The sequence below is a fragment of the Martes martes genome, assembly GCF_963455335.1.
Source record: "Martes martes genome assembly, chromosome: 1".
NCBI lineage: Eukaryota > Metazoa > Chordata > Mammalia > Carnivora > Mustelidae > Martes > Martes martes.
In genome coordinates this window covers 197,980,517-197,995,052 of record NC_137888.1, presented here as the reverse complement: position 1 = coordinate 197,995,052, position 14,536 = coordinate 197,980,517, and the positions used below count along the sequence as shown (strand labels likewise).

The 14,536-nt window shown below is 38.9% G+C and overlaps 1 protein-coding gene across 3 annotated transcripts in view; it reads left to right on the top strand.

Moving 5' to 3' along the window:
* Positions 1–14,536, top strand: part of RBM6 (RNA binding motif protein 6) — a 104,338-nt gene that overhangs the window by 29,472 nt on the left and 60,330 nt on the right. For 2 of the 3 annotated variants that reach the window (XM_080797477.1, XM_080797479.1), the window contains exons 3-5: positions 2,717–3,995; positions 6,247–6,336; positions 7,561–7,630. In XM_080797477.1, the coding sequence (XP_080653603.1) occupies positions 2,717–3,995; positions 6,247–6,336; positions 7,561–7,630 (1,439 nt within the window). Of the gene's footprint in view, positions 1–2,443; positions 3,996–6,246; positions 6,337–7,560; positions 7,631–14,536 lie in introns of all 3 variants that reach the window. The other variant, XM_080797478.1, reaches the window with a different exon arrangement.

The following is a 14,536-nucleotide window of genomic DNA, read 5'->3' as shown; positions in this document are numbered from 1 at the left end:
AATGGCAGAGTTGAATAGTTGTGACAGATTGCAAAGCCTAATACCAATACTATCTGGCTTTTTTGTAGAAAGATCACCGATCCCTAGTCTAGATCAGTGGGCTTATACATCAACATTTTTAAATATTTAGGTTGTAATCTATCCTTTTTTACTTATATTTATGGATAACTATTTTGTAAGTAAGCCTATTTCATACAGAAATAGCCTAATTTAGATTATTTTTTAAAATTTTTAATTTATTTAGATTGTATAATTACGCCTTCAGAAATGTTGGGTAAACTTAGCTCTATTTTGTAACTTGAAAAAACATTTTCAGAACATTTTTTGTTTGACCAGTTTGTTATTTAAAATTATATTCCTGCACCTTAATTTTAGTTTTTTTTTTCTTTTAAGATTTTATTTATTTACTTGAGAAAGAGAGAGAGCATGAGAGGGGAGAGGGTCAGAGGGAGAAGCAGACTCCCTGCTGAACAGGGAGCCCGATGTGGGACTCAGTCTCGGGACTGCAGGATCATGACCTGAGCCAAAGGCAGTTGATCAACCAACTGAGCCACCCAGGTGCCCAGAATTTTAGTTTAAATATAAGTTATTATGTGCTGTTTTTAAGGTCTTTGACTAGAAGGGAGATGTAGTTTATATAGCATAACTTTTTGGAAGACTAATTTGGATTTTTTTAGAAAGGTATCTTACAGGGGCACCTGGGTGGCTCAGTGGGTTGGGCCTCTGCCTTCAGCTCAGGTCATGTTCTCAGGGTCCTGGCATCGAGCCCTGCATCGGGCTCTCTGCTCAGTACAGAGCCTGCTTCCCCTTCTCTCTCTGCCTGCCTCTCTGCCTACTTGTGATCTCTCTCTGTGTCAAAAAAAAAACCTTAAAAAAAAAAAAGTATCTTACAGGAAAATGATTTTACATTTTATTTTATCAGCTTCTTAAATTTTATTTGATTGAAAGTGATTTTCATAATCACTGCTATTTTATGTAAATAGAACTGTTTCTTGAATAGTCTGCATAAAATAACATTTCTAAGAACGCTAGTACAGTAGGTTACTCTAGATCTATTTGATCCTCCCAACTTAAGAGGGTAGTATAATCTTCAGGGCAGTATTCAAAGACAGTGTTAGAAAACATGTAGGTTTAGATGCTTCAGCACCCATGAGTGTTTGCTGAAGCTTAAGTCTTCCTATAAGCTAACTATTGGGATTTGATGATTTTAAATATGGGAGACACTAGAGTTAGTGATAATGTCTTAATTTTAGTGCAAAATACGAAGAATGTTTCAACTTGCTTCTCTTGGGATGAACCACACAGACATAACTAATGTTAATGGGAGCTAATGGAAGTCATCATGTTCCGAAAAGCCATTAAATATGCATCATTCTAATGTTCAGGTTACTCTTGTTGAAGTCCTATTACTTTAAGAAAGGGTTTGGCCTTGTAACTCTTTCTCCTGAACTGAGTGACCCAGAATCAGTTGTCCTTTGAGTTTTTCTCTTGTGGTATAGTCTGTGCTCAGAGGGTCATATCCTGTATATTCTGGTAGGAGAGAATGGAGTTGGACGTGATTTCCTAATACTTTTTTTTTTACTGCTAAATAGCAGATAGCCCTTCAGATCATTTCCTGTTTTCTTTTTTTGTACCCTTCCCTCACCCTTAAGCTCAGGCTCCTAGGCATCTAATTGCCTATTTAAATTCCTTTTTACCAAAGCCTAAGTGTGTAGATGGTCTGAAGGCTAGGCAAAGGGAAGAATTGGGTAGAATGAAAGAGTAGGCCAGTTCTCATTTATCTGTTGAGTTTTGTAAACTGAGGATGTGAATTTAATACTTTGCTTATTTTTAAATATATTTTATTACTATGAAAAACTAGTACGAGGCATTAGAATCTGGAATATCAACTTCTTCCTTTGGGACCCGGAGATAATACTTGAAAGCCTAATGCTCTCTCTAGGTCCCTTTCAGCATTAAGCTAGATGCTGTTGCTTGGCTGAGTTGACGTACATATGCTTTGTAGCATGATTCATGCTGCCTTTTGTGATACTCTTGGGTAGTTAAAATAATAGGACCCAGGTGAGAGCACTTCTAGGTGGAGCCACTGTAGAACTGGATTTAGATGCAGCCAGGGTTTATGCTCAGCTGGTGTACCCTTGTGTGCTCCTACTGGTGATTTACAGCCAGTGTTCCTTCATTTTGGGTGTGCATCCATTCCGATCTGGGTGGTGTCTATGCTGTAGCTGTAATCAGATATTTTGCAATGTTACCATTGTATGCAGAAATGAGAAAGACACCTCCTGAAATTTACTGTAATACATTTATAGTGCATTGATTTATTTGACATATAGGAATCATGTTGATCTTGGAATTCTAAGTTCCCTGGCTGTAGGAAATGGAAATTTTTGTAGTGTGTCACCATTGCTAGCTTATCTGGTGTTGCGGATTTTCCCTGTTGCAGGACTGGGTGAAAGCTTTTTCTGCAGCAGTCATGTTGAAAACCTTGTGTTGACTTTCCTCGTGTTCTGAAATGGGAACATTAAAGTTTACTCCGCCACTTCGTCTTAAAATAGCAAAACATTGCTGTTTTCTGCAGATCTAGGACCTTGTTACAGAACTCTGCCAAAAAAAAAAATGTTTACAGAAGAATGTGCTGTGATTAGAGAAGAATATGCTGGTGTGTAGATTTCAAACTCTCTGGACAATATGAATAACACTGTCTTTGTTTCTACAGTGGGAGCCAAGAAGAAAGGTTTGCTCCCGGGTGGAACAGGGATTATCCTCCTCCTCCCCTTAAGAGTCATGCTCAAGAGAGACACTCTGGCAACTTTCCTGGCAGAGATTCACTTCCCTTTGATTTCCAGGGGCATTCGGGGCCTCCCTTTGCAAATGTAGAGGAGCATTCTTTCAGCTATGGAGCTAGAGACGGACCGCATGGTGACTATCGAGGAGGGGAGGGACCTGGACATGATTTCAGGGGGGGAGATTTTTCATCTTCTGATTTCCAGAGCAGAGATTCATCACAGTTGGACTTCAGGGGTAGGGACATACATGCTGGGGATTTTCGAGATAGAGAAGGACCACCAATGGACTATAGGGGTGGAGATGGGACTTCTATGGATTATAGAGGTAGGGAGACATCTCACATGAACTACAGAGACAGGGATGCTCACACTGTTGATTTCAGAGGTAGGGATGCTCCTTCATCTGACTTCAGGGGCCGGGGCACTTATGATTTAGATTTTAGAGGCCGGGATGGATCCCACACAGATTTTAGGGGACGAGATTTATCAGATTTGGATTTCAGGGCCAGAGATCAGTCCCGTTCTGACTTTAGGAATAGAGATGTGTCTGATTTGGACTTCAGGGACAAAGATGGAACACAGGTGGACTTTAGAGGCCGAGGTTCAGGTACTAGTGATCTAGACTTTAGGGACAGGGATACGCCACATTCAGATTTCAGAGGTAGACACCGGTCCAGGACTGATCAGGATTTTAGGAGCAGAGAGGTGGGACCTTGTATGGAGTTTAAAGATAGGGAGATGCCCTCTGTGGATCCAAATATTTTGGATTACATACAACCCTCTACACAAGATAGAGAACATTCTGGTATGAACGTGAACAAGAGAGAAGAATCCACACATGACCATACAACAGAAAGGCCTGCTTTTGGCATTCAGAAGGGAGAATTTGAACATTCAGAAACAAGAGAAGGAGAAAAACAAGATGCAGCCTTTGAACATGAGTCCACATCGGACTTTCAAAACAGCCAGAGTCCACTTCAAGACCAAGACAAGTCACAGCTTTCTGGAGGTGAACAACAGAGTTCAGATGCTGGTGTGTTTAAAGAAGAAGGCGGTCTGGACTTTCTTGGCCGGGAAGACACTGATTACAGAAGCATGGAGTACCGCGATGTGGATCACAGGCTGCCGGGAAGCCAGATATTTGGCTATGGTCAGAGCAAGTCTTTTCCAGAGGGCAAAACCTCCCGAGATGCCCAGCGGGACCTTCAGGTATATTAACGGAGTAGATCGCTTTTCTGCTTCTTGTTGTATCATAAGGCATTTCTGAAGGATGAAGCGTAGGGTCCAGGATCCTTGGTCCTGGGTTTCCCCTTCTATAACCATTAAAAAACAAAATGGGGGCACCTGACTGGCTCAGCTAGTAGAGCTTGTGACTCTAGAGCTCAGGATTGTAAGTGTGAGCTCCATGTTGGGTGTAGAGATACTTCCCCCCCCCCCAAAGATTTTATTTATTTGACAGAGAGAGAGAGAGAGAGATCACAAGTAGGCGGAGAGGCAGGCAGAGAGAGAGGGGGAGGCAGGCTCTGTGCTGAGCAGAGAGAGCCCAATGCAGGGCTCTATCCCAGGACCCTGAGATCATGACCTGAGCCGAAGGCAGAGGCTTAACCCACTGAGCCACCCAGGCACCCCTAGAGATTACTTTTCAAAATAAAATCTTTTTTTTTTTTTTAAAGATTTTATTTATGTATTTATTTGACACCGAGAGAGAGAGAGAGAGAGAGAGAGAGAGAAAGGGAATACAAGCAGGGGGAGTGGGAGAGGGAGAAGCAGGCTTCCTGGTGAGCAGGGAGCCCAACGCAGGGCTCGATCCCAGCACTCTGGGATCACGACCTAAGCCGAAGGCACCCCTAAAAATAAAATCTTAAAAAAAAATGTATATTCGAGAATGGAATGTACATCTCTAGAGCAGTGACTCTCAGCTCAGTTCATACTTTTGTTGTATATGTTTTCATTATTTTGTTTATGTTGAGGATTTAAATGCCTTGAGATAATTTAGTTAGAAAGTAATGTCTTTGGGAGTTGGTTCTCTCAGTTCTTTTTAGTCAGGCCTCATGGCTGTTTAGGATACACTTTTTTCTTTTTAAGTTTTTATTTAAGTAATCTCTACACCCGGCATGGGACTCAAACTCGTGACCCCAAGATCAGGTCGCAGGCTCTTCTGATTGAGCCAGCCAGTAGGGTGCATTTTCTGAAACTCATTTAGGATATACAGAATACCTAGGAGTCTTTCCATAGTCATGAGAAGGTAATGTTAATGTTTCAAGTATCTTTTTAAGGTAACTCAATTGACTTAAATGTTGAATTTCAATAAGTGAGAAGAATTAAGTTTGCAGTTGGTTAATGCAAATATTATCTTTTGAAGTAGGTTTTCCCCATCTCAACTCAGGCTTCTGTTACTTTGGACAGTAATCTTAAGACATGTTAACCAAATAATGAATTTTGAGAATGTTAGAGGTGATTGACTATATATCATTTATTGTTCAGATTAGGACACTCTTTTTTTTTGAAGATTTTATTTATTTGACATAGAGAGAGATCACAAGTAGGCAGAGAGGCTGACAGAGGAAGAGAAAGAAGCAGGCTCCCCGTTAAGCAGAAAGCCCAATGCGGGGCTCCATCCCAGGACCCTGAGATCATGACCTGAGCCGAAGGCAGAGGCTTAACCCACTGAGCCACCTAAGAGCTCCAAGATCAGGACGCTTTTTTTTTTTTTTTAAGATTTTATTTATTTATTTGACAGACAGAGATCACAAGTAGGCAGAGAGGCAGGCAGAGAGAGAGGAGGAAGCAGGCTCCCTGCTGAGCAGAGAGCCCGATGCGGGACTCGATCTCAGGACCCTGGGATCATGACCCGAGCCGAAAGCAGAGGCTTTAACCCACTGAGCCACCCAGGTTCCCTCAGGACGCTTTAAAGAGTAAGAGAGGACGTTGCAGTTGAGGCTTCTGTGAATACAGAAAATGCAGATTTCTCTGAATTGTACTCTTGTATGGTCAGATGTCACCTTTTGATTTTGTTCTGAAATTTATTTATAATTGACATCTTTGACAAATGGCACCTGATTAAAATTTTTTTTTCTATTTTCTCATTCAGGAAAGGAAAATTTTACATATATATATATTTACATATGTATATATATTTATTATGTGAAAAATATTTTTGAGAATGTTAGTGGGTTTTTTTTTTTTCATGGTTATAAGTCCTATTCAGCACTGTTTCTCTTAATGTTCTGCTTTACTATTTCAAGACTCCTCAGTGAGCCTTGATTTTAGCACACTTACATACTAATGATTTGAAAGCAAATTTTGGAACTCAGAAAAGTAGAGAATTATAATTTTTCATATCTTAATGTGATGCAAGTGATTTTGATATTTGATCCTGAGAACTTGCATTTCATCTTTGCTTTCATTTGCAAACTAACATGCTTTTATTTCTGAAATAATTTTTTATTCTGGATTCAAGGATCAAGATTATAGGACTGGCCCAAATGAGGAAAAACCAAGCAAGCTTATTCGATTAAGTGGGGTGCCTGAAAATGCCACAAAAGAAGAGGTAAGGCTCTTTTTTTTCTTTTTCTTTTTCCTTTTTTTGTCAATTAAAAAATTATTTCTACTTTTTGTTTTGAAAAAGTAATAGATTCATAGGAAGGTGCAAAGAAACTTACAGGGAAATTTTGGGTGTCCTTCCTGCAGTGTTAGCATCTTATATTACTATAGTACAGTAGCTAAACCAGCAAGTTGGCTTGGGTACAATCCATAGAACTTTTGTAGATTTCAGCAGTTACGCATTCACTCACTGAGGTGAGGTTCATGATTGCTATCCTCAGACCTGGTAATCATCCTTTAAGGCATAATCCCAGAGGGAGCGTTGGATTGCATACATAAAGATGCAATTTATTTACAGTAGTAAAAACTGGGAGCTGCATAACTCTTCAGTGTTGAAGGACTGGCTGCGTAAATAATGGCTGAACTTACAGGAAAATCTGGTCAGGCTTTTATAATAGGAAGAGCAGACTGTGTTTACTCTGTGCCGGGCGTCATGTGATGCTTACAAGCATTAGTTCTTTAATTATGACCGCATCCTAGGAATAGGTACTCTTTATTCATTCCCTCCAAATACAAAGCACCAAGCACATGCTAGGCACTGAGTGATAAGCAGTGAGTATTGTAAAGTCACTGAGTCCATGGATAATAAAAAAGTAAACAAAAAAACATAATTTCAGGCAGTGATAAATGATCTAAAGGAAACTGAAATAAAGGTGTTGACCGTAACTAGGCTAGGGGCTATTTTCATTTGGGTAGTTGGGGGAAGGTATCGCTAAGGAAATGACATATAAGCCCAGGCCTGAATGCTGTGAGAGAACAGTCCCTCTGAAGATGGGAAAAATAACCTGACCAGGCTGAGGGAGTTAAGTGCCATGGCTCTGGACTGGCATGAGCCCAGGGAATCATCTTATGTTTAACAGGTGAGAAACTGGGCACTGAAAAGTTACACAGCAAGAGAGCAAGAGAGGCTTCGAACGTAGGCAGTCTGATTTCAGAGCTCGGGTACTTGATGGTTATGTTCTTCTGCCTTTTTTGTGTACTTGGGAATTTTTGAGTAATTATGTTCTGCTCATGAACAGTTTTGAATGCCTAGAATGTACATGGGTTAATTTTGCCTTAATAAAGTGATCATAGCCTTAAATTACATAGAATAAAATCAAGGAGGGAAAATTAAATATTCAGTGTTTGATTAATGATTTACATCTTTCGTGTATACACCATATTCTTGCAGATTCTTAATGCCTTTCGGACTCCTGATGGCGTGCCTGTAAAGGACTTGGAGTTGAAGGAGTGTAACACAGGTGAGTTTCCACACATTCCAGTGGCCTTGGGTTAGGAAGAGTCTTTGTCACATTTCTGCATCATGTGCTACTCAAAGTTTTTTTAAGAAACCAAGGTTAAGATTTCCAGAAGCCTCCTGTTGATGCCTTCAAAGAACAGCCAACTTTAGGCTTAGCTGTGGTTCTTTGTGGCTGTTTGTCCACACATGGGCGATGAGGATGCATGTTCCAGTTCTTCTGGGTGCCTATGAGATATAAAGTGAGTGTTGTAGCGTTTAAGATAGAAAGTGTCGTAGCATTTATCCCTGAATATATTTGATATAATCATTAAATTTACTGTGTATGTTCTTCATTGTGGTGGAATATTCATGTTTGAGCCTGGCAGAATTTAATAAATTTACTATGTTTAAAAATATACATTTCATTGCTTCAGCCTGAAATTTACAACTTTCCAGAGAAATTGTACAAATTAGCGGTTTCTTGGATTTTCAGTCTTGCTCTGAGAATGAAGCCCTGCAACAGCTGTTTTGTTGAAACCCATGAATAGATCGAGAAGAACTTTCTCTTTGACCTCTAGTCTGTGGTCTGAACTACAGATTAAACTTTTCATAATATTGTCCTAGTGTTTTAGAGTATCATGTTTGGTCAGTTCCTTCAAATCTTCAAAAAAACTGAAAGTGAAATGCTAGGCACTCAAGGCATTGAGTGATATTTTAGTCTATATAATATGAAATGATTTAAAAGTGAAGGTAATCTTCAAGTGATCTCTTGTGGGATTTTAAATTGAAGAAAGTAGATCATTAATCTGTTCACAGAACTTAGAATTTTAGTAATCCAAATTAAAGAACACTTCAAGTAAGAGTATGCTGTATTTTGAGGATATAGTTTACCTCTAAACAGTTTGCCATGGAATAAATTTCTTTGTATTAACTAGAGAGCTGCTTCTTCAGTTTGGTTCTGCAGGGGAAAACTATCCATAAAAATAAATTTTTGTGCTTGAAATAATTTGGTATTTTTGTCAAGTCCAGAAGTATTTTTTTTTCTGTAAATATTTTTCTAGAAAGCTAAGTATTTTTTTGTTTTAAAAGCCTCAATTCTCAAAAAAAAAAAATCAATCCTCAATTTGTGGAAACATAAGAGTAGTTATGTTGTCCTTACACATTCACGTCTTTTTTTTTTTTTTTTGCACGTGTCTTATACACACTTTCTAGATGTACTATTATCTTTAGGAACTAAAAGTAGAATTTATAGGCCACAGTTACTTTTTAACTGACAGCAGTAACCTCAGCTTTGGTCTTATTTCATGAACTGTGTTTTTATTAAATATTGGTATTTTAAGGAAAGTAGAGATGTCTTGAAGTTTAAATAGCAGCTTAAACTCTTCATTTCTTTAGTACTCGTTGACTTTATATTGTCAGATTTATTAGCAGAGTAATACTTAATGTATAAGGTCCATAGAAGTAGTTCTTAAATTTGTGTGGTATAGTAGCTTTTGGAAACATAATTGGCAGACCAAAGACATTGATACTCATGTGAAATCATTCAAGACAGTGGCTTAGAAAAAAAATCACCTTTCAGGAAATACAATCTTTTCTTGGCATTTTATTATATGAAGTGACAGTGTATTAAATATGTATACATGGTTCTTTTTTTAATGAGAGAATTGGATTACCAGTCCCATGTTATCCATCTATTCGTGGCAAGTAGAATGAATGTTTGAAGATATCCGTCAGATCATGTTAACTGCCATGCCTAAAATACTCTAATGGTCTTCCATCTCATTTGGAAGAAATTCACAATTCTTTGTTCTGACTTACAGAATCCTGTATGAGCTGGCCGTTGGCTATTTGGCCTAATCCCATACTGCTCTCCACTTTTCTTCTTATGCTCTGGTCACACTGAACCTTTCTGTAGACTTGATCAGTCCAGACTTCTTTCCCTGAAAGGGCCTTTGCACTGTCCTTCCCTCTGATCCTCACTCGTCTTTTGGGATTTAGTTCTTGGCTTCAGTTTCACCTCTCTAGGCCTTACCTCACCATCCAATCCAAAATGACTCCTTGGTGGTTTTTCATCATATCCTGGTTTGTTGTCATAGGATCGATCATTCTGATATTTTCTCAGTGGTTTTGTGTATCTTATTCCTCCCAGAGAGTTAGTTCCATGACAGTGGGAGCCTTGTCTATCTTGTTCCTTCCTGTTACCCTCATGCTTGCCACTCTCCTGGCACTGATGGGTTCTCAGTATGCGTGGAATGAGTAAGTGTCTGTGATGTGTATGCATAGCAGCTGTGTTCTCCTCTCAGGTGAGGAACGTTAAAGGGGTCATTTAGGTTTCAGAACAGTGCAGCCTTATATCTGCTGAAGAATATGCCTTGAAGCAATCAGATGTTTTAAGAATTTTAACATTTGCTTGTTAAAAGACTTCATGTGTATGTTAGTAAAAGAGGTAACTTTTATAAATGGCAGTCAGTTTCTTTAGGCTTATAATAACCTGCAAGGACCATGCAGGATGGACATTGCTCATAAGAAGGGGACTGTAGGGCAGAGGTTTAGTTGGTGTAATGGGGAACCAGTCTATAATGGAGAGAAAAGATTAATGCCTGTTCACTAACTCTGGTAATCATTGATTTAATTTTTGTTTCATTTAGGGCTGTGTGAATACAGGGCCACAACTTTTATCCAAAATCTGTGGGGTCAAATAAGTTTATGACTTTTTCTGAATACAGAAAGGCAATGTGGTACATAGAACAAATATGGATTACATCCCCCAGTGGGATGTATATCAGTCATAATAATACTTCTGCACCAAAATATGTAAATATTCTCACTGAGAGGACTATAAAGACTATAAAGAGACGCAGTATACCATAGGTCAGGATTTGTCTCCAGATGACTTCAGATGACTTGAAAATTTTCCAAAACACTTAATATTTAAGGGATTTTGGGATTGCAGATAAGGAGTTGTGAAGCTACTTATGTGATCTATATTTGAGTTTTTCTTTTGCCATTTGCAAATGCATTATAACCCCATTAGTTGTAAATTACCTTGAGTAAAATGATTACATTCCCGGGAAAAGTATCAAGAGTGAAATTTGGTGGCTGGATGAACAAGCTTTGGTGTGCCTACAGTGGAATACTACTCAGCAATAAAAATGACGAAACTACACATGTACGTAACAACATGGAGGAATCTCAGGTATTGTGCTGAGTAAAAGAAACCAGACTGAAAAGGCTACACACTGCCATAGAAAGGAATGAAATACTGACACATGCTGTAACTTGGATGAATCTTGAAAACATTGTGCTGAGTGAAAGAAACCAGGCACAAAAGAGCACATATAGTATGATGCCATTTATATAAAATATCCAGAATAGGCATATCCATGGAAGAAGAAAGCAAATTGGGTAGCTTGGCTGTTGTCTGAGGCTGGAGAAGGGGGAGATAGGGAGTGACTGCTTAATGGGTATAGGGTTTCCTTTTTGAGGTGATAAAAATGTTCTGGAAGCTGGTAGTGGGGATGGCTGGATAACATTGTGAATGTATTTAAATGCCACTGAATTGCACACTTCAAAACGGTTAAATGGTGTATTTTATGTTATGTGTATTTGATCATAATTTTTTTTTAATTTTTTAATTTTAATAAACATATAATGTATTTTTATCCCCAGGGGTACAGGTCTGTGAATCACCAGGTTTACACATTTCACAGCACTCATCATAGCCCATACCCTCCCCAATGTTGATCATAATTTTTAAAAGGACTACATACAACATGATTCCATTTCTATGATGTTCTGGAAAAAGCAAAATTAAAAGGAGTAGAAAGTAGTGGTTGCCAAGGTGTTGGGGGAGGAGTCAGTTGTAAAGTGGAAGCATGAGGGAATTTCAGGTGGAATGGAACTCCTCTGTATGGATTGTGGTAGTGGTGTATGGATGTTAAATTCACTGAAATTGATATTTACTGTATTTATATAAGAGAACATTCTTGATAGGAAGTACACACTGAAGTTTTTAGGGGTGGAGGACCAAGTTGTATGCTTTTTTCTCTCATGTGGTTTAGGGAAAAATACTTCCTGTGTATGGACAGGGTAGGAAGAGAGTAATGAATGAGGCGGTATATACAACAAAGTGTGTCAGTAGTTATATACACAAACAGTGAATCATGGAACACTACATCCTAAACTAATGATGTACTGTATGGTAACATAACGTAATAAAAAATAAATAAAAAAGAAAAACAAAACAAATATATCAATAGCTGAATCTGGGTAACAGGTCCATGCATGTGTTCTTTGTGCTGTTATTCTTGCAACTTTTTTGTAACTTGGAAATGATTTTCAATAAAAAGTTGAAAAACTGACAGTACAATTGATGTGTTTTATTGTTAAGTGATCAGCAGAAATCTTGCAAGATAAAGACTACAATGAACAGCTTCTGTGAACAATAGTGCAGTGGTTCTCAGAGTGGGTTCTGGACCAGCAGTGTCAGCACTACCTCAGACCTTGATATATAGAAATATATAGAAATATATCTATATCTATATATTTCTATATATAGAAATATAAATTCTCAGGATGCTTGGCTAGCTCAGTCGGTTAAGCCTCTCTGCCTTGGGCTCAGGTAGTGATTCCAGGGTCCTGGGATGGAGTCCCACATTGGGCTCCTTGCTCAGTGGGGAGCCTGCTTCTCCCTCTGCCTACTGCTCCCCCTACTTGTGCACTCTCTCTCTCTGACAAAAAAAAGGAAATAGAAAGAAATACAAATTCTCCAGCCTCGATTTAGACCTACCAGATCATAAACTCTGCGGAAAAGGCCCAGCCATCATTGCTTTAACAAGTCATCCGTGTGATTTTGATGTGCCCTGAATTGGGAGAACCACTCACTGCATTGGATTGATTATATTCTTTATTCTAGAACTTTTTGGTACAATTTAGAAGAGACTTAGCAAGCAGGTGGACCTTCTTTAAGTCAAAAAGGCTAATGCTTATGTGCTTTAGGAGCCCATGGCAAACACTTGCCTTGCCTACCTGATACCAGTTCTGCTGTAGGAGGAGCTAGAGTAGGGTTGATGCTATTTTATGCCCTTAGTTGTATTTTCTGTTTATGTAGCATATTTCCTCCAGAGATCTTGGAATGGTGGTAGATTAATACCACTTTTTTAAAAGATTTTCTTTATTTTTTGAGAGAGCAGGAACGGGGGAGGGAGACGCAGAGGGAGAAGCAGACTCTGCACTGAGCAGGGCGCCCAAGGCGGGGCTTGATCCCAGGACTCTGGATCACGACCTGAGCCGAAGGCAGATGCCAAACCAGCTGAGCCACCCAGGCGCCCCAAAGTGTTTCTGTAACTTATGAACATAGAATTGTTCTTGGTTTTTAGATGGATTTACATGCCATCCAGTATATAAGCTTGCTATGATGCTTTTCCAAAGGAATTTGTATTATTTAAGCAAAAATGATACAGCTTCTGGATTAAGTTTCCAAATAAGTCTCAAACACAGAAAGTAATTTTCCATAGTTACTGAAGTGGTACAAAATTATTATAGTACTATTCTATTAGCAAACAAAAAAATTTTAATAGGAAAGTTAGAAGGCTAATGGAGGTGGTGGTAGGAAGAAGGCATATCTTGCATTGAGTCTGTTAGCATTCATATAACAAATGGGCACAGTTTCTGTGGCCCTGAGTAACAGGCTTATATCATAACCTTTCATTTTTCACAATTGAAATGGTTTGAGTTTTTACCATCATGTTGATAAAATAGAAGTTTTAAGAAAAGAAGAAAAACCCAGAGAGAATCTGTCACTTTAGGGGCAGAAATCCATTGTGAAATGGATTGACCCTGATGATACAAGACATGCATAGTTTATGATACTCCAAATGGAGTAGCTAAAGACACAATAGCTTAACATCATTTAGAAAAAATAGAGCTGGAAAATGCAAATACACATTTTTTTGCAGTATTTTTGGCATTTGTAGACTAGACAAGTAAAAATTTTTAGTTTTGGGGGGAAAACTGACCATAGGTTAATTGGAAAGCATCCCATTTACTTGTCACATTTCTAAAACTGCAGAAGGTATTGTTTTCAGCCGGGAGTCTTATTAGATTTGGTACCACATTCGGGGAGGGTGTTTACCAAGGAGCCTTAAGCAAAGATGACAAAGCTTTTAAAATAAGAATGTCTTGGAGCATCTGGGTGGTCCTCATTTTCTATTCCGACTCATTCTTTAATTTAAGCTCCTTTGTTGAAACCACTTAAGTTATGAAGGATGGCTATGGTAATCTGCAGCCCTGGTAGGGAAGTTTTAATATTATTGTTGACTTTTACTGGACTCCCTGCATTCTTCCTTTCCTTGGGGCGTTTGGGTATGGAGTTTTATTCTATAAATTTTATTTTTTAGATTTTACTTATTTATTTGAGAGAGAGAGAGCACAGAGCGAGAGGGAGAAGCTGACTCCCTGTTGAGCAGAGAGCCTTACGCAGGGCTCAATCCCAGGACCTAGAGATCCCTACTTGAGCTGAAGACAGACGCTTAACCGACTGAGCCAGCCAGGCGCCCCTGGAGTTTCATTCTAGAACTGATAATGAAACATCTTCACAACCCAAGGCATCATTTTATTCAGAAACAAGAACCACCACCTTTGTGGGTTTTGATTGGTAGACTTCGTAATCTGTACCTACCTAAATACCTAAACTGTATGTGACATCTGATGATAGAAGGAATAGCATGGGAATATAGCATGACAGTGATGAGCAGATGCTTTAATTGGCAGTTGATTTCCTTTTCCCCAGAGCTATTTAGCCAGGATGGAATGTGCCTCTCCGAGACGGGGAAGGTGTTTGAACTCTAGCCCTTTGTTAGCTTCTTGCTTTTCCCAGTTCCTCACTCTTCTCTAGGTAGAATTGCTTCTGGCTTCTGTAGTTCTTTTT